This window comes from Arachis hypogaea, chromosome 5, assembly GCF_003086295.3.
Source record: "Arachis hypogaea cultivar Tifrunner chromosome 5, arahy.Tifrunner.gnm2.J5K5, whole genome shotgun sequence".
In the NCBI taxonomy this organism is placed as follows: Eukaryota; Viridiplantae; Streptophyta; class Magnoliopsida; order Fabales; family Fabaceae; genus Arachis; species Arachis hypogaea.
In genome coordinates this window covers 13,063,248-13,084,674 of record NC_092040.1, presented here as the reverse complement: position 1 = coordinate 13,084,674, position 21,427 = coordinate 13,063,248, and the positions used below count along the sequence as shown (strand labels likewise).

At 32.3% G+C, this 21,427-nt stretch overlaps 2 protein-coding genes across 2 annotated transcripts; one reads left to right on the top strand and one right to left on the bottom strand.

Moving 5' to 3' along the window:
• The first annotated feature begins 7,540 nt into the window (after positions 1-7,540).
• On the top strand, positions 7,541-10,031 carry LOC112800854 (subtilisin-like protease 1). Its single transcript, XM_025843268.3, has one exon. The coding sequence runs from the start codon at positions 7,611-7,613 to the stop codon at positions 9,891-9,893; it is 2,283 nt and encodes a 760-aa protein (XP_025699053.1). The 5' UTR covers positions 7,541-7,610; the 3' UTR covers positions 9,894-10,031.
• Positions 10,032-16,153: 6,122 nt separating this feature from the next.
• Positions 16,154-21,207, bottom strand: LOC140184829 (uncharacterized). The gene is made up of 4 exons (XM_072238011.1): positions 20,927-21,207; positions 18,431-18,464; positions 16,356-16,468; positions 16,154-16,238 (listed from the first exon to the last, which is right to left on the bottom strand). Exons 1-4 carry the CDS (start codon positions 21,205-21,207, stop codon positions 16,154-16,156), a joined length of 513 nt encoding a protein of 170 aa, XP_072094112.1.
• Between the last annotated feature and the right edge of the window lie 220 nt (positions 21,208-21,427).

The window sequence follows — 21,427 nt, the reverse complement described above, 5'->3', positions numbered from 1 at the left end:
AGATTAGTTTGGTATCATAGAAGTAACAATCTACTGAGTGTAAGAAAAAAAATTATAAGATTTTTTTTGTATTGTATTTTTATATTAGTTTTGTGTACTAAGTTACTAGTCAATTTTTCCGTTATAGAAGATTGATTTGTGTATTTTTATATTTTTTTTTGGTGAATTCTATAATATTTTTATTGTTGCTTAAATTGTTTAAGATATTTTTAAGTTTTAAAAATAAAAAATAAAATATTTAAAATTTAGTAAATATATATTGTTTATTTGTCTTTTTTTTAGTAAGATAAGCACAATATTAAAGATATGATAATATTTACTTTTTTTTTCTCTGTGTTTGAATTGAGTGCTTATACTATTTAGTTTGGTATTTCAAATGTAATTAAGACTTTATTTTGGATGGAATATCACAAATTACCATTTTGTATTTCTGTGTCAAATATTTGGTTTGAGTAGAGTAGCTAATCCGTATAAGATTTTTTTAGAAGGAATTTGATTAAGGTGGAATAGCGTCAGCAATCACTATTTTATATAGGGAAAGTATATCAACCGAAATTTATAACTCTTTTATATTATATTTTTTTATAAAAACAAAATTGTGATTCCACTCGCATGCTCCATTTTCTAATAGTGGTATTAGAATTCTAAGTTGAGTTATGGATCAATTATTTAAAAATGTCATCCATAAAATTCGAGATTTAATAGTTTAATTGCCGCATCAATTTTTTAAAATGTGAAAAGTTTATATAATGGCAATACTTACATAGCAAGATGTTAGAGCAACACTTAATTACAAATACAAAGAAAAAATATAATTCAAATATTTCTGCAGGTATTGTTGAAGATGGTAGAATTTTTAAAGTAATCATCAAAAAATAATTTTGAGATAGATATCGTAAAAAAGTAAAATAAATTTTGATTATTAAACAACTTGGTTTGAATTAAAAGAAATTTAAAATTTTAAGAAAGGATCACTTTTATTGTGATGAATTAGAAATCAATTTTGATTTATCTACTAATTAAATATGATTATACAAGTTGATAAATATTATATAAATAGAAAGTTTATTAGTTACAAAGTTTAACTAATTTAAAGGTCAAAAGTTAATTATTTAATCAAAGACTTTAACTTAAAATTATCGACTTATAATTCATAAATATGCAAGTTAGTAATATCATAAGTGGTCATATTTGTAATATAATTTCGAGTAAATACCTTTTTTAATTCTTATCTTTTATAAAAATTGATAAATCGTCTTCTAGTATTTAAAAGATGACAAATTAATCTCTATTTATTTATTTTATTAGACACATCAATTTTTCTATGACCAATAAATAAGAATCAATTTATTATTTTTTAAACATTGAAAAGCGGCTTGTCAATTTAAAAAAAAAGGGGGAAGCAAAAGGGGTATTTACTCTATAATTACACCATCTATAAATTAGTATAAATAGATAGTTTAGTACGATGAAAGTAACAATGTAGTGTGTTAAAGAGAAAATTGTAAGATTTTTTTTATGTGCTATGTCTCTTTTTTTTATTAGAGAAGATTGGTTCTGTATTATTTTTAGTATCTTTTCTTTATATTGTGGTTGAGTGTTTACACCGTTTAATTTGGTATTTCGGATAAAATTAAAACTTGATTTTAAATAGAGTATCACAAATTACTATTTTATATCTAGGGTTAATAATTCATACCCTATTAGCAAGTACTTAATCTCCCTCGTATAATAATTTAGAGTAAGTGAGTAACCACTAATCTAATTAGTTAAATTAGTAATTTAAAATATTTGTATATTTATAAAATTAACATAAAATAAAGATAAAACAAAACAAAAAAAAAGTTATATATCATTTAGAAACCCTAAGACCTAAATGTCGTTTTTTAAAAACTTGATGATCATGGTATTTATAATTTTATGTTGGAGTTTTTAAGATTTTATTATTTTTAATTTGAATTTGAATTTAATTTTTATCTTTTATTTCATTAATATGTATAAAATTTGAAACGATTGAAATTTATGTTTACTTAAAAAATTTGATTTTTCTACGAATAGGATAGGATATGGTAGGGTTTAGAACTTTAGGATACGAGTAGAGTTATAGTTGAGAGATTCTCAATCTGCAAATAGGATAGAGTAGAATTTTAAAAAAAAAATTCATTTCACAAGTAAAATTAGAATAAAGTCCAAACCCTATTCTATTATATCCATTTCCAGCTCTATAATTATATTTTTATGTCAAAAAATTTAGTTTGAGTAGAGTGATAAAAATTTGATTAAGATAGACTAATATCACTAATTATTATTTTATATTTCGTTAAAAATTTAATGAAAATAAAATAATTACTTCATTTCATAACTTTTATTATATGGGTTTCTTTAATAAAATATTTAGTATTTTTTGTGACAATAGTATAAATTTCACACTTGTATTTGCACTTTTTTTTTTCAGCAGAACATGGTATACATAATGGCAACTCTGAGCAACCGTGAAAAACATGGATATTTTTTTTCTTTTCCCTTTTTTCTGGGGCAATGATATAACCTTTCGATATAAATTGAATTTTATCCTAAATGACATTTAATTTTATATGAATTTTCTAAAAAAAACATTACGTACATATCTTAATTGATATTTATATATAAATCGAATTGATTAAATTTGATTTATCCATTATAATGTTAAATCAAATAAATAAGATTCGAATTATTAAGTTTATATGTAAATCGAATTTGTTAGTTTCAAAATTATAATTTGCAATTCAAATTTTATCTACTCATAGTAAATCAAAACAAGGTACTTCTTAGGCCTATGATTTATGCTCTAGTAATTTAAATTGATTGAATTCGATTTAAACTCCTAGTAAATCGAATTAAGTGAATTCGATTTAATAGTAACCTTCACTAGTGGTAAATCAAATATACTAGATTTGATTTAGTATATATATAGCTATATATATAATTTCAATTCATTTGTTTTGAATTATATTTTACCAAATTCCCACCAAAATGATGGAACCAGAGAAAAGTTAAGAAAGAAAACCACAAGATTAAAATTGCGAAAATAGAAGATGACCTAAATCGTATTTGAAAAAGTTAGCGAATGAAATTTATTTTCTTTAAGATAGACCAGAATTGTTAGTGATATTAAGCCACGTTATTAAAAATTTTAAACAACAAATGGTAGTTAGAGTAGAGTGGTGATTTAGTAGTTTGTTAGAATTTTAAAATTACAAATGCAAGTTGGAGAAATGAAAATAATTGTTAGTTAGAGTAGTGATTAGAGGTTTTGTTAGAATATGTAAATTTTAAATGTTCGAAATTTAACTAGGTTAGAAGTTTTGTTGAGGTTTAATTTAATTTAATTTAGGTTTTAAATATTAGATTAACTAAGTTGTAGAAGTTTAATAAGGATTTAATTTAATTTAATGCAATTTATTTAAATTTAATTTAATTCTTAAATGTTAAGTTATCTATGTTCAAGTTTGTAATATCTTTTACATTAAAGTTTATGTTTATTAGAATTCTCCATTTTATATGATTTTTTTATTTAGTTTGGATATGATTTTTTTGCATTTGTTGGGGATATGAGTATTGTAAGATTATTTGTTAGGGTTTAGTGTATTTTGTCCAAAAGGGTCCGCATTATTTAATGGTCATTGAGTAAATTATTTTGTAAATTGTTTTGGTTTTTAGAGAATTTTTTTATTGTCATGTAGCCCCGTAGATGTATCACCAGTATGAGGAGGTAACATGGTATGTCCCTAGACGACATAATCATATCGTACCTGTAAATTGCCAGCTTAGCTCATCTTGCGAGACTCAACGACCACTGATTTAGGTTGGATGAGCTGCTGGTCAATGTATTTGTCGAGCGATGGCGTTTCGAGGCGCATACATTTCACATGTCATTTAGGGAGTGCACGATTATGCTACAGGATGTTGCGTACCACTTAGGCCTTCCGATATTCAGACAGTACGTCAATGGATGTCTGACAGACTTTGAGCACTACATTGAGGGTGGGTGACCTGCATGAGTTCGGTTTGAGGAGTTATTGAGTGTGTTGCATTCTGCAGTACCTTTATGGACATAGCCGCATTAGCTCTAATCATAGGAAGGATGAAAGCAAATATCACATGATAATCAAGCTTTCTATGATCACTGGAGATTGACGTGGCCAAACATGTATGCGGTCTGTTATATTGTCTGACTTTCCAAATATCCTTTCGCTACCAAAGAGTGATCCAAATCAATTATCTGCAACTATTTTCGAAATCCTTACACTTTCCATAGTAGTTGGCATGATCCGATTCCAGCACTTTGTACTCAATCCCACAGCGGATGCTATAAGTCTTCACACATAAGACGACTTCCTCTTTATTCTGAAACTACTGACCACATGGAACTTAGCTAGACCTGCGATATCCTGTGAATCTCTGGCCCCGACATCGGATTCTACATCCGAGAACCCTTGCTATCTCATGGCATTTAAGTCTAGAGTCAAAAAGTGCAGCATGAGGTTTTCGAGCTTAATGTTCCACTAACCCCAATAGAAATACTCCTTCTGATATCATCATCAATCATGGCGGGCTCCACATCATCATCATCACGCAGTACATCTTCCACATCTTTTGGTTCTCCAACCTCTCCAGAAACCGGGATAATAAAAGGAGTATTCCTATTATCACCTATTTCTGCAATCTCATCGCAGTGTAAATCAGCTGTGAAAGACGGAGATGCCACCAAATCTCTTGCATATGACATTACAGGCAGAGATGAATACGTAATAATAGGGGTTAAACTAGAGGCTACTGCCATTGGTACTGATTGATGATTCCGATTCGATCCTTTTGAGCTAGACACCACATCCCCAAATTTGGCCAATATTTCATGGGTTTTTACCTCGGAAAACTAGCGGTGACAGTGAAATAAAACTTATAAATCCTCGTCACTGTCTATCACAAATGAGTCGTACTTCACCTCATTGCGAATAACAGAAATTGAAATTCTATAAAATAACTTCTCTACCCGTTTCATTCTTTGGAGTCCTAACTTCTGTAGATATTATTCAGAAAATCAACAAAATTCGTAGAAGGGCTAATAAAGACACTCAACAGATCCTTATCAATAAATTTTATTTTCGCTCACATTTTCTTAATCATGCCTCTGTAGTACACAAGAACTAGGAAATTATCTTCCGTAGCCATTGTAAGTGTCACTCTTAGGGCTGCACATGGATCGGATAATATCCGCATATCCGCGGTAATTATCCACATCCGCTCCAAATTTTGTGGATATTATCCGATCTGCACTATGATAGGATCGGATTGCGGATTTGACAGTGATATCTGCGGATCTGATCCGCAAATCCGCATATCCGCACATCACATATAAATAGCATAGTTTAAGAAAATAAACCCTAATGTGATATGAATTTTAGTGTGTTATTTTATGAATTTTATGATATCTTATTTTTTATTTTTTATGTTATACTTCGACTTAGAATAATTAAACTTAAATCTTGTGTTATTTTTTTTTTTTGTTATTCAAGAAAACTTTTATAGATAATATTTTAGAATTAAATATGGTTAAACAGGTGAAAAATATTTTTTTTTTGTAAAAACAGCCAAATGAAATTTGAAAACATTTTTCTAATCTGGCCTGAAAATTTGCGGATATCGTATCCGATCCGATCCAATGAGCACAGTGCGGATTGGATAGAATTTTAGACTATATCCAATCCGATTCGATACATGTGCAGCCCTAATCACTCTAATGAGGATTCAATATTATGCTTGTATTTATATAGGTTGGACACGTATACTAAATCAAATTATATTAATTTAATTTATGTAGGGTGATTATAAATGGTAAATCGAATTTAATAGAATCGATTTACCTGGTGGAGTTGTTACTAAATAAATCAAATTTAGTCCATTCGGTTTATCATAGTCCACTCAGTCTCCCATGTAAATCGAAGCTAATAAGATTAATTTACTGTTGGAAGTCCTAAATCAAATGTTATCAATTCAATTTACTATATAATTGCATAAATCGAATGCATTAAATTCGATTTACATATAAATTCCTAAATCGACTTCATTAAATTCGATTTACATAGAAATAGAAATAGGACTCCCGCATAATGTTTCTTTTTTTAGAAAATTCATATAAAATTGAATGCCATCTAATTTCTTTATATGATTTGTCGTTTTTTATATGTCTTTTGTATATATTTTTTACAATATAATTTTTATCTTTTGTCAGTTTTAATTAATCATTCTTAATATTAAAAACAAAATATATATAAAGATAATGCATATAACATTATTTTTTATATTTAAAATAGTGGAAAAAAATAAAAAATGTATTCTTGCAAAATATTAAAATTATACCAAAAAAATCATCTTAAGAAAAAATTCTTAACTTCCATAGCAAATAGTCAATCAGAATATAAAATAAAAGAAAAAGATTTGAAATTATAATTCATCTAATTATTTTTACTAATCTTCAAATAAAAAATATTTTAAATTTTAAATTTTTTATTTATTTAAAAATACGAAGACAATTAAAAAACGATTAATATTTTTAATTATATTCAAAATAAACATATATAATAATTATGTTCTAGAAAATATATACAGACAGCGAGATTAGAAACTTATTAATACTTACTTGAAGGATGCAATTAGCATGAACAATTAGTTAGTGTATCAACATGGGCAAAGTGATCCCAAAGGTCATAATAAAAAAGATACACAGGCAAAATACTAAATTGGTTCGTTATATTTGAGTATAATCATATTTTGGTACTTAAAATTTAAATATTATATATAAATCTAAAAAAATTTTATTTAATTTTAGTGTAATTTTGATATGAAGTTAAAGTTAAATAATTAATAAAGCCCAATTTCTAAATCTGAAAAATTCATAACCAATTTCTTCGGTTGTTGAAAAAAGTTTTCACACTAGAGGTGATGATGATCTTGTTCTTATTGTCGTTGGCAAATTTTTTCGCAGAAAATAAGTTTCCGACGATATTTTTTATGTGTTTAAATTAAGACTAGCAACTCGCAGAGATGTATCCACAACTAATTTTATACCTTTTGAGTTTGCACGTTTTTTTTAAATTATTGATTTTATTTTTGCACGGCTACCACATAGGATATTCTGTTAATTATTTATTAATTTTAGATTCACGATAGAACTACATTAAAGTTAAATAAAAATTTTTTAAATTTAAATAAAATATTTTAAACTTTAAAAACTAAAACAAAATTAATTTTAAACATAAAAAACTAATTTAATACTTTACCTTTTACAAAATATGAGACGGCACTTAAATTTTATTATAATAAAAATAAATCTATTAAATTCATCATTAACCCTCTCCTTTCGAGTTACACAAAATTCATCCCTTTATGCCTCCAATAATATATGCAAACAAGTTCCAAATTTTACCTTTCACGTATACCCTTTCTCCATCCCCAAGGGACCCCGACTATAAAATATATATATATGAATGTTGTGCACAAAACCTAAACACTAACTAAGGTTTTGGTATATATAACTTGCATGAATTAAGGTTTTTAATGTAGTTGCCAGTATGATGGCTATTAAGTTAGTAGTCTTTGTCGTCAATGTAATCTTGTTTTTTCCCTCATCACTGTCTCAAAGGTTAGCTAGCGAAGAAGGAAATGAGTTTCGAACATACATTGTTCATGTTAAGAAGCCAGAAAGTAGAATATGGTTCCATTCATCATTAGAAGGCAATAATAACATCAACAATCTCCATAGCTGGTACGAGTCATTCTTGCCATCTTCCACCATTGATACTGCAAGTTTAAATAGCCAAACGCGAATGCTTCATGCATATCGACACGTTGGTTATGCTTTTGCAGCAAGACTTACCAAAGATGAAGCACTGCACATGGCCAACAAAGATGGTGTTCTCATGATTCGCGAAGAAAAGATGCTGCAGCTGCAAACAACTCACACTCCTGCCTTCTTGGGACTGCACCCAGAAGAAGGCCTTTGGAGAGAGACCAACCTTGGGAAAGGTGTGATCATTGGAGTTTTTGACACCGGAATATCGCCTTCTCATCCTTCCTTCAACGACGAAGGAATGTCGCCGCCACCGGCTAAGTGGAAAGGCAAGTGTCACTTTAGAAAAGGCTGCAACAACAAAATAATTGGGGCAATAACCACCGTCGGGTCCACTTATATGTCTGAGGCCGCGCCCGTACCACCTTTCGATGACATCGGGCACGGCACCCACACTGCCAGCATAATTGCTGGCAGTTTTGTGAAAAATGCTAATGTTCTTGGCCATGCCAACGGAACTTCTGTTGGCATGGCTCCTCATGCTCATTTAGCCATTTACAAAGCGTGCAGCATGATTGGTTGCAGTGAAGGTTCTGTTCTAGCCGCATTCGATGCTGCAATTAACGATGGAGTTGACATTATCTCTGTTTCCTTAGCCGGAGAGTCTAAATTGTTCTCCGAAGATGCCATGTCGATCGGTAGTTTTGGAGCAACACAGAAGGGGATTCTTGTCACCATTGCAGCCGGTAATGAAGGTCCTGAATCAAGCACGGTTGTGAACGATGCTCCATGGATATTTACCGTAGGAGCAAGCACTATGGATCGACGAATAGTAGCATCAGTCAAGCTTGGAAATGGTGCAGAGTATGATGGTGAGTCTCTTTACGAATCAAAACTATTCAAGAATGATTACAACCCTCTGGTTCATCTTAATGGAGCACCCTGTAACAAAGGTCTATTAGAGAGTATGAAAGTGGAAGGAAAGATCGTGGTGTGTGTTAACGGGAAGAACACAATGAAGTATAAGCAAGCAGAAGCCGTAAAAAGTGCTGGTGGTGCTGCAATGATTCTCGCCAATAGTGATCCATGTGGATATACCCTTTCAACTGAAGAAACGTACCCTCTTCCTGTTACACATGTGAGCCATGCTTCAGGGTTGCAAATCATGCGCTACATAGACTCATGCAAGGACCCTAAGGCCACAATATTGTTCAAAGGAACTATCACAGGCAACACGTCTGCACCCGTTGTTGCTTCATTCTCATCAAGAGGCCCGAGCAGGCAATGTCCTGGGCTTTTAAAGCCTGACATTATAGGGCCCGGAGTGAATGTTCTAGCTTCTTCGGCCGATTGGAGAACTAGCTACAATGGAAGACCACCAGCTTTCTCAATCATGTCAGGCACATCAATGGCTTGTCCTCACATAAGTGGCGTTGCTGCATTGCTTAAGAGCTCTCACCCTCATTGGTCACCTGCTGTTGTTAAGTCTGCAATCATGACCACGGCATACACAACAAACCTTCAAGGTGATCCCATTCCTGACGAGAAGTTACGTCCTGCGAGCTTGTTCGCCATTGGAGCCGGCCATGTCAACCCTTCCAAGGCCGAAGATCCTGGACTGGTTTATGATATTATGCTTGATGATTACGCTGCTTATTTATGTGGATTGGGTTTCACCAGCACAATGGCTCAGCTGGTTACGCATAAGCCTGTGAATTGCGACCTGATAAAAAAGATTGAGGCTACAGAGTTGAACTATCCTTCCTTCTCGATTGTGTTGGGATCTGCTGATTATTTCCCTAAGACCTACAACAGAACTGTTATGAATGTTGGTCCAGCTGATTCGCATTATATTGTGGAAGTTGTTCCCCCGGCCAGTGTACATGTTAGCGTGGAACCGCAGATTCTTGTGTTCAACGGCGAGCAACAGACGGCGAGGTACTCGGTGACGTTTACTCGGAAAACAGGAGAAACTATTAGTGCTTCATCTACGGCGCAAGGTTTTATAGAGTGGGTTTCTGATAAGCATTCCGTGAGGAGTCCCATTGCTGTTATTTTCACTTGATGAGTAAGTAATTGTAGTTTTCATATGCTAATGGTGTAATAATTGGTGGGGTAATGATGATTACTAGAGTTGTTCTGTTCTTGTTACCGTATAATATCTATGCTTAATTTGAAGGTTGGATTTGAATTGTTGTTTAAATTTTTATGTTTTCTATTCTTATCTGGTGTTGTCCGGATCTTGCTTCTGTACTGGTTAAGTAGTAATTCGTTTCAATTGAATCTATTTACTGAAACAGAACAGGGGATAACTAAGTTCTTACTAGGAGAAAGAAAAATATAAGGTACCAATATACTACTTATTAATTTATTATAAACAATAATTAATTAATGAGTAAAGTTAGGAATCAAAAGCATATCAGCCAAAATCCAGTCAAATATCTTTGGATAAATTAAAAAATTCTACGAGTTAATATATATGGATGTTTCTTTTACTAAGTATCAGAATGTTTCTTTTTTATATTAAAAGGATGTTCTTTTATATATTTTTCGAATTTATGATTGTTAGAAGTGGATAGATTAATGTGAGAGAAAAGAGGAAAGTTTTTATAGGTTTTAATTAGATTTACTTAATCAATTTAAATTTTTTTAAATTTTAAATTTAAAAAAATTAAAATTAATTAATTATGAATATAAATTAATGTAGTTTTGTTTAATTTTTGGCTCATAAGCTTTTGGTTCCTTATACTTTTTCTTAATTAATATATTTTAATTACAATTAGCATGTCATAAAGATATTTTTATTAGACATAATTATAAAAAAAATATTTTTATTAGACACATTCACAAAGACATTTTTATTAAACACAGCCATAAACAAGAGTTGGCAGAAATTGGTAGAATCCTTGTTGGTTACGTAATGGGATTGATTGATTATTATATCTTAATTACAATTAGTATTGATATGTATAAAGAGACACATCCACAAAGACATTTTCATTAGATACAACCATAAAAAAGACATTTTTATTAGACATATCCACAAAGACACTTTTATTAAATACAGTCATAAACAAGAGTTGGCAGAAGTTGGTAAAATCTTTGTTGATTACGTAGCGGGATTATTATATAAAAAATTACCAAAAGTACCCGTAAAGTTTACGAATACTGACAAAAATACCCATAAACTAAAAAAATTAACCATGTACCCATAAAAAATGGATTTCGTATGACAAAAGTATCCAAATCCTATTTTTTTATTTTTTAATAAAATTCTCAAACTACCCCACTCTCAATCTCAACTCAATTTTGAAATTTGGATCTTTTAACATTTGAATTTCACTTTAGAAGGTAAAATGTGATCTCTTCCTATTTATTTCATAGGTGGGACCAACAGAAAATATGAGAGAGAACCCACTGAAGGATGAGAGATCACAATTTATCCTCTAAAGTGAAAATTCAAAATTTAGAATATCTAAATTCATTTTTTAACTTTCCACAACCCAACATGCACCTTTAAAACTATTGCCATAGAATTTGAAACTATTCCTACAACAGAAGAAATGAACATTTATAGTGGGAGAGCTCTGGATAGTAACGCGACAGAGGATTGCAGCGCTAAGATTAATAAAAAAATCAATCAATACAGACGAAGAATTAGAGAAAGAACCATAAAAGAATAATTTTTAATCGTTTCAGTTGTTTTCTCCCTTTTTTTGACCCTTAATTTAGAGGTTTTCTTTGGGTGAAGGGATGTGATAAAAAAATAAAAAAGAGTTCACCATACTGAATTTATCTGTTAAGAATCGGTCAAAGTTCTCTTATACCACTACCACCACCATTGATTTCGACTTGGTCTATTGTAGGAGTAGTTTTGAACTCCATGGCAATGGTACTTTTAATGGTGCAGGTTGGGTTATGAAAGGTTGAAAAAGTGAGTTGAGGTTGAGGATAGAGTAGTTTAAAAATTTTATTAAAAAATCAACAAAAAACTAAGATTTGTATATTTTTATCGTACGAAATCCATCTTTCATAAATTAATCGTTAATTTTTTTAATTTATATGTACTTTTGTTAATATTCGTAAATTTTATGAATATTTTTAATAATTTTTTTTATGATATATTTGGAGAAAAACTCCTTTTTTTACAAAATTCTTTAGTGAATTACATGATTAGGATTTCTTACATTATAAAAATGTAATATTTTTCTAATTTAATTCCAAATATCACAATCTATAGACAGCTCTTTTTTTAACCCGTATGCTTTTATTTGAATTTCAATTAAATTTACTATTTTATCTTTAATAAATTATCGTATTACCATTTAATCTTTTATTTGTTGAAAATATTGTGTGTGCACTATTTTATACGAAATAATTAATTTAGTGATTAATTTATAATACAATCGTTGTTTACTTTTGTATATATAATATTTTAATAAATGATAAAATTATAAAATAGATATAGTAAATATTCAAAACTTCTTAAAAGTCCTTCCCTTCTTTTCTTCCCCTCCACCCATGAACACACCTTGGAGAAAATTGGAAATGAGGAGTTTAAAAAATTTTGCGGTGCTAATAAAAATCTCTAAATCTCTTGTTATCCGAATAATAAAACTCTTCAACAGAGTTTAAGGCTTCAAAGTCTTTTCCTCTTTTCCTAAATTCTCTAAAATAAAAAATACCCAGAGAAGGGTGACAAAAAATAATAAAAATAATTAAATATAAAATATATATTCTTAAAAAATATTTAAAAATTATATTTTAATATGATTTTTTGTAAATATTATTAAAAAAATAATATTTTTATTTTTAAAATTGTGTCCAGGGGTAGAGCTTAGTTAAGATAAGGGGGCCGTTTTGTTAAAAAAATTAATAGTATTTTTTCAGAAAATAAAAAATAGTTCAGTTGGCTCAAATACTTTACTATGATTTAAAATATCAAAGTTTAATCTTTATCTCTTGCTTTTATTGCACAATAGTTTTTAGTTTTAAACATTCAAATCTTGTTAGATTTGGACCGAACTAAGTGTATTCACATTTCGCAGCTCTCTATTCAATAAGTAACACTCCTTCTATTTTTGAGTTCAAATATAAAAAATTAGGTATTTTTTATTTATGTAATTTAATATTATTATATATTTTACTTTTTATTTAATTTAATTTTTTATATGATAAAAAATAGTAGAATATTCAATAAGTATTGATATTATTGTATTTGTATAAATTGATACAAAATTCAATAAATATTATAAATTTTAATATTTATCCTTATAATTTCTTTTTTACATATTTTACAGGATATATATTCAAATTTTTATATAAAATAATCATGAAAAATCAAAGAATTGATGCATTTTTAAGAGAAAGGCTAATATTCAAGAAGGAGAACATATAATTTTTACAATATCAACCCCTGTAGATAGTTTTTCTACTTTAATGAATCACCAAAAAAGTGAGATACAACCTTCAAATGTTTAAAGAGTTGCATCTGATGAGTTTGATCTTAATTCTTTAGAACGAGACACTGAAAAACGGCTTTAAATTTGACAATGCCACCAAAATCAGAGAAATGAAATTAGACGAGCTTATCTTAAATGGAGTCCATATAAAAAATATTTTGATAATTATCTTCTATCTGGCCCCCCAAAATTTTATTTCAAGTTCCGCCACTGATTGTGTCTAGTATCTAAATATTTACACAAAAAGTTAAACTAAATTATAAGTCAAGTAGTCATTTATTTTTATGTTTTGAAATTATTATTAACAATAATATAAATTTTCGAGTATAATTTGAATAGTATATCCAAATGCAAATAAGAAAATCTTAAATAACCTCTGATTTGTACTAAGAACTAAAAAGCTATTCAGTGTGTTTTTTTTCCTTGTTCTTCTGTTTTTTTCGATCATCATTTATTCAATTAAATAGACTGGCTTTTAGATTTGATTGCCGAATACAGAGCAATCAGCAGTAGGACAAGAATCAGTAGCTAAGAACTAGAGTCTTAACATTAATTTAAATAAATAATTAAATAAAAATAATAGAGCAGTAACTACACACCTGACCCATGGTCTCCATCCTATAGAAATTACGAGATCACCTCAAACATGCTTTTGAGATCACGGACCGACCATAGAACTTTGTTTAAAAAGCGGAATCATACTTCTATAAAAAGCTTGAACGACCTTCAATAAAAAAGTATCTGTACTTGAAATCGACACCAGTGGATAAGTAGAAAATACCTAAGATGCGAGACAACTTTCTCTAAAGAACTCGGTAAAATAAAGCCGTATGGTTAGGAGGGCTTCACAATAAAAAAGGCCTAAAAGTTCAAATGAGCTGTTTCCCTATGTGGCGTGAAGGTGTCAAGTAAAAAGTTTGAAATTGAGCGGTTAAAGTTGTGATCCAAGCAAAAAGAGTGTGCTTAAAAACTCTGGACACTACTGTCGAGAGATTCTATCAAAATTGAATCACAATCCAATTGGGTTCACCCCGTTAAGTGTCTGTGGCGTTTATATATCCAGTGGTAATACGGAAAAACAAAACGCTTAGGGTCACGGCCAAGACTCAAAGAGAAGTTGTGTTCAAGAATCAAGAAAAACTAAACTAAGAAAATCAAGAATACTATCCAAATTGTAGTTCCAAGGAATATCAATATTTCTGAACTTCAAAAGAAAGTGAGATGCCAAAACTATTCAGAAGTAAAAGGCTACTAGCCTCATTCAGATAATTGGAACCAAGCTTCATTAACACATGATACTTGTTGTATTTTCCTCTTCCGCTCATGTTATCCTTGTTTTTCTTTTGGTTGCTTGAGAACAAGTAATAGTTTAAGTTTGGTGTTCTGCTGAGCAGATATTTTATACACTTTTTAGTACTATTTTTCTTATGTTTTTGGTCATGTTTGGTTAAGTTCTATTGAGTTTTAGTGTAAAAATCACTTTTTGGATGCTACTTTGAGTTTTGGATCTTTTCCTATGCTCTTAGGTGATTTTGGGGTGATTCTGGCAAGTTTTAGAAAAATTCGATTCAGAAACAGAGAAAGTGCTGCAGATGCTGTCAAAATCTGACTTCCTTGCACTCGAAAGAGAATACCTAGAGCTACAGAGGTTCGAATGACGCGCTCTCAAATGCATTAGAAAGCTAACATTCAGGGATTTCCAGAAATATATTAGTTTATACTTCAATTTTGAAATAAAGGTCCAAAACTGGCGTTTAATGCCCCACTCACCCTCTGTCTGGCGTCCAATGCCCAAAAGGGGGCAAGCCAGGCGTCCAACGCCCCTAGGGGAGTGCCAACTCGTGGAAGTCACCCAAGCTCAGCCCAAATACTCATCAAACAGGCTCAGAAGTAGATTTTCGCACTAAAGACTCTAGTCTGTCATATTTCTGTAATCCTTAGTCACTAGATTAGTATAAATATAACAAAGATCACCACTGTTAGGGATCTTTGCCTCATTCGAACCTCTCATTGTATTTTCTTAAAAAGTTATGAGCAGCTAAACCTCCTAGGTTAAGGTTAGGAGCTCTATTGATTTTCATGGATTAATACTATTACTGTTTCTATTTCAATCTCTGTTTGATTCCATTCCAAGATGTATCTTCATTCTTCAACCAATGAATTGGGAGTGTAACGTAGCTGTCATCCCGATTCTATATGGGTTCATGTGATTATGTAGCAAGAAAGTGTTGAATTACAAGCTTGATTATACATCTCTTAGACGGCTAATCCACAACTTTGTTGGGTACTTGGAGACATCAGTACAGCCGAGGTTGGGGCGATTAGGGCCTTTGTGGTATAGGCTGGGATTGTAAAGCAGCATTCTCTGATTCGGAAGATCTGACCTTGTCTGTGGCATTTTGAGTAGGATCACCAAGGGACTGTACTGTAGGAGCTTCACCCTTGTTCAAACTGGATGACCATTAGCACCGGCGTTCACCTGAAGTAGAGGAGATTGATGACCATTAGCATCGGCGTTAATCACGTACAGCTTGCCATGGAATAAATCATTCACATTGAAGTAGACAGTAGGAAAAGTTAATTCAGAAAGATAAAGCATCTCCGAAACCTCAACCTCTTTATCATCTTTAATCTCACACCAATCAAGTAATTCTATTTTTATTTCTATCTTTATGCATTTTCTCAAAAATCAAAACTTTCTAATCGCCTGACTGAGATCTGCAAGATTGCCATTACTTGCTGAATCCAACAATCCTCGTGAAATTCAATCCTCACTCATATGAGATATTACTTGGACGACCTGGTGCACTTGCCAGTCGATCTGTGCGAATATTGCGGAGTTCAATTTCGCGCACCACCTCCATCATCTATTGCAGCCGCCTGCCCATCCGATGGTAAAAAGTTTTGCAGATGGCGACATCGTGTTGCCTGTCCCATATAAATTTCTCCTGCACAAAAGAAACATTTAAAATTAATTAATCGAAACCTAATGTGGTAAGCAAAATAAAAGATATAAACTAGATCATGATTGTGAATGTTTAGTTTTTAGCGCCCACTTCTGAAACCATCGGTCTCTAATATTAGCTGGGGCCTTCTTATAGCTCGGCCATGAATGGTCGTACATCATCCTGATGACATCAGTCATCTCCTGAGTACATGCATTGTTGTCGGCGCAAACCTATCAATGATTCATAAACAAACCAATCATAAAGTACTATTAGGATTTATGTTTTTTTAGAAATTTTGGCAAAACTCCCCTAAAACTCGGATTTAACCACCCTTCAAGGATTCCCCCAATCACAACAGTCCACCAATCTTTCCTCAGCATTCATGAAACCAACCATTTTTCAAGAATTAATTCATCATATTTCAGGAATTAATTCATCATATTTCAATTTCACATTTATGAAACTAACAATTCACACATTCAATCTTCATTCACAGCCACAATTGAACCAGTTCTTATCAAACCTATATTTTTTAACAAACCTAAACAAACTAACCTAAATCAAACCTATCTTAATAACTAAATCCACTAAAACTAGAACATTGAGTTAACTAAATTAAGCTCACTAACTAAAATGGTTTGCATATAAAAGAGTTAAAATAGTACTCATCTCGAGGTGCCGTCGGGTCAAATGGCCATCCGTGGGATGGGAGAGCTGGAGGGACATCAGCTGGCCAGGATCTGTGCAATGATTCCAGCACCATAGTGTTTGTCACCGGAGGAGGCGTGGCCGAGGTAGTTGAGTCCTAAGCGGATGGAGACGGTGTCGTCGAGGTGGTAGGAGGCACGTAGTTTGGGTTAGGGACCATGATGAATGCCTGGTCCACTATACCTGTAACACCCTAATTATCCTAAGCCTTACCTCATGCCGTAAAGTAAAGGATAATCAAAGGTTACGACAGTTCTAAGGCTTTTACGATATTATATATATAAAGAGATAGTAATTCTAGAAGCCCGATGAAGGAATAAGCTCAAAAATAGAGTTACAAAAGCGCGAAAGGTTCACATAAAGCTACAAACTTAAGGCACAAGATATAGATACAAGATAAGAAAACATAAATAGATATGCGAGTATAATAATCATAAAGAACTAGCCTCAGCCCGCATAGTTGAGGCCAATTAGTTATATACAAACATAAAGAGTTTTAAAAGTAAAACCATCATATATAATATATATCTCTCAAAGTAAGTCTCTAAGGCAAATATAAATACAAAAGTGAGAGAATTAAAACAAAAGTAATCAAAGGACTTCAAATGATAATCAAGATCCTTCGCTCTATCACTGTCTCAAAACTCACCAAGATGGGTTACGACCTGCATCTGAAAAATAACAACAGAATATGGTATGAGAACTGGAGGATTTCAATAGGGTAGCAATGCCCAGTAATATAAGATATAAGACTCCAGGATGCCAGAGGTAATCCTAGAACTTTATATCAATCATAAGATTCAACTTAAAGCATAACTAAAACTTAAAACCATAAATTTAAAACCATAATGAAATAGGAGAATATAACTTAGGGATTTTCTACTCTAACATTTGCACCGCTGTCCCACAGCCTTCGCCAGCCTAACCTCCATGCGATCCCATCACCACCGCCGTTCAAACCTCCTCAATCCCAGTAGAAAACACAAGTAATAACAATGCAAGTAAAGCACAAGTATAACATGTATATCAAGAAATTCAAGAAACAAATAGTCATGTTATAAAATTAGGCAAGCAATTCAAGTCGGCAAAGCAAGTAAACAGATAGAAGATGCACATGATGAATTTCTGTCCTATTTGGCTGTGATATCACATTATTGGTTCAATTGCCAACCCGACACATCTCCATGGAGATGTCGCCTTTTGGTCACGATAAATGGGAACCCCCTGGGATATTGTGCCCGACACACGGTCCAAGATATAGTGCCTGCACACTCTTGTGATCCGAAAGGATGCGAGCAGGATACTCTGCCACATAACTCATATCTCAACGTAAGTGGGATTAACCACCATCCTTACGCCGCCACCGCGACCTTGACAAGCGGGATTAACCACCGGTTTTGCCAGATAAAATAGTCTCAGTATAAAACAATATATCCATGATTTTTAGAAATAATTTTCAATACTCAGTAAGGCCATCATTTTACTTTGAGTCCCAGACTCATCTCACCCATCATCAATCTATAATTCCACAATTCATCATATCCATCGTTATTACAGTACTCCGTCATCTCACAAAAAAAATTCTTTCTCAGTACTCCAGAAATCTATGGTTCTGTCTTCTAAATTCATGTCAAATTCACCTATTTAAGTCACTAATTCTCCTCTATTAGTCCTTAGGCCTAACTACAAGATATTACTCTTGAACTGCAACTTAAGGAAGTTTGGAAAGTTAGAAAATCCTTGAAAACGAAGAAAATCATTTTTCAGCAAAACAGGGGTCTCGCGTACGCAAGCTCCTGCCTCGCGTACGCATGCTGTTGAAAAATGGGTGGTCGCGTATGCAACCACCTGCTCGCGTATGCGAGTGTCCCAACCCGAATGGGTTACTCGCGTCGCATGTTAAAGTTCGCGTACGCAATGGCCAAAACTCTGATAGCTCGCGTGGCATGCAGTGCCCGCATACGCGAGATGCCCAACCCAAATGGAATTACCGCGTCACGTGCACTGTGTCATGTACGTAACCCTCACCAGACTTCGAAAATTTTCAAATCTGCAGAATTTTAATTTTAAGCACCAAACTTTAAATGTTCATAACTTTCTCTACAAAAATCTATTTTCCTCAAACTTTATATCAATTTAAAGCTCTTAAAATAACCTTTAATTTAAAATAAATTTCAACCAATTTTGAAAATTGAGACTTAAGTTATGATCTATCAAAGTACACCAAAAATTAGTTTTTACCAAAAGTTAACTAGGTTCTCAACTTCCAAAATTCACAACCAAACAAAGTCAAAGCTCATTCAATTTCACCATAAAATACTACTAAATGCTATACTTTACCTTTCCATCACAATTTAACCAATTCAACACCTATATCAATCAACTCCTCCTCCATAAATTCAATAATTCCACAATTTGTACATCAATATTCCAATATTAACAACTTGAACAAAATCTCACCACTCATAAGCATCATTTATCATACCACATCAAAAATTCTCATAATTACAATAATTCAACCTCAACATCAATAATTCCCATCACAAATCGTCAAAACCATCACAAGCATTAATATCATCACATATTATCAATTTAACAATTGTCAGCAACCAAATTCAATCCTATCCTAAGGTCCACTAGCCTAAGTGTCTAGAAATATTATATATTATATAGAAAAAATCGAAACCATACCTTGACATATTCCTAATATGTGTTATACACCAAATTTGTGTCCAAATCAAACCTCCAATCACCAACAACTTATCCAAAGCTCCAATAATTCACAATTCAAGCTAGACATACATAATTTGTCATAAATCAATACCAAGGGCTCATTAAATTCAAAAATTTACAAGATAAAGAGTTTTCTTACCTTTTTTGATGGTGTTTGGGGCGTAAACCACTAATAGCCCAACCTTAGATACCACTTAATCAAATAAAACACAAAATTTCACTCAAAATCAACACCTACATTTTTGAATTTCTTAAGGCTTCAGAAAGGAGAGGAAATTTTGAAATCTTACCAACACAAGTTAAATGAAACTAACGGACTCGGCAAGAGCTTCGCGTAGCCATTGACGACACGCCAATCGGAGCACCGTAGCTCGAGTTATGACTACTGGAAGTGGAAGATGAATAGTAACATTATCCCATTTTGCTCTCTTCTCTCACTTCTCTCTATGCAGCCGGGTTTGTTGTGTTTATGAGTATTGAGTGTTGAATAGGTTATGTTTGGAGTTTTATATGTGTTGGACTGGGGCCCAACTTGGGTCCGATCCAATCTGTTAGCGTTTTTAGCCCGTTTGCCTCAATTTTGGGTCAAACCTTAAGAATTAGCACCCAATTTTCAACTTTAATTATTTTCCTAAGTTTTTCTACTATTTTTAGTGCTCTCTCATAGTACCAGACAGATTTAAGCCGATACTGTCGACTAATTTATCGGTACACGTTTTTACGCAATTTTCTGCAGAAAATTACATTTTCCAACTCAAAAAAATCTACTGAGTCCAAAAATCATATTTAAATTTTATAATTAATATTCTAAATTTTTGGATCCTATTTTAGGCAACTAAATTATTTACTTAAGCGGTTAATTAATCGCGGTTCTTACATTCTCCCCACCCAATAAGAAATTTTGTCCTCAAAATTTAGTGATTACCTGAGAATAGCTCAGGATAATTCTTTTACATCTCGGACTCCAATTTTCAAGTATGTTCTTCCACTCCTGCTCTCTTCCAAACTACCTTAACCAATAAAACTTCCTTTCCACGCAATTTCTTCACACTAGTGTCGTCAATCCGCACCGTTATTACTTGAAAAGTCAACTGATTTGGGTTCTAACATATGAGCCGCATTCGACGTGTACTTATGGAGTTGTGACACGTGGAATACGTCATGTAAGTTAGACAAATGCGGTGGCAATGCTACTTTATATGCCACACGGCCTGATTTGCCTCAAAATCTCAAACGATCCTATATACCTCGGATTCAACTTCTTCATCTTAATCGCTCTTCCAATCCTAGTTGTAGGAGTAACCTTCAGGAATACATGCTCACCCGCTTCAAATTCTAACAGTTTCCTTCTCTGATCCGAATAACTTTTCTGTCGGCTCTGTGCAGTCAAGATTCTAGCTCTAATCTGTTTGATATTCTCAGTGATCTCTGCTATCAAATCAGGCCCTAAAACACTTGCTTCACCAGCTTCGTACCAATACAGTGGAGACTGGCACTTCCGTCCATACAAAGTCTCATACGAAACCATCCCAATACTCGCATGAAAGCTGTTGTTGTACGCAAACTCCACCTAAAGCTAATACTAAATATAAAAAAAAATTGAAAAGGGATTTGATGAATAACCTGAATGTAGAAACAGGAGGGAAAAAATAGAGAAGGGGAATGAAGGTTCAGTGGTTGTCAGAGCGCTGGAGGCGGGGGCTGAGCTTTGTGAATAGGGAAAGAAGTAGCTTGCAGATGTTGTTCGG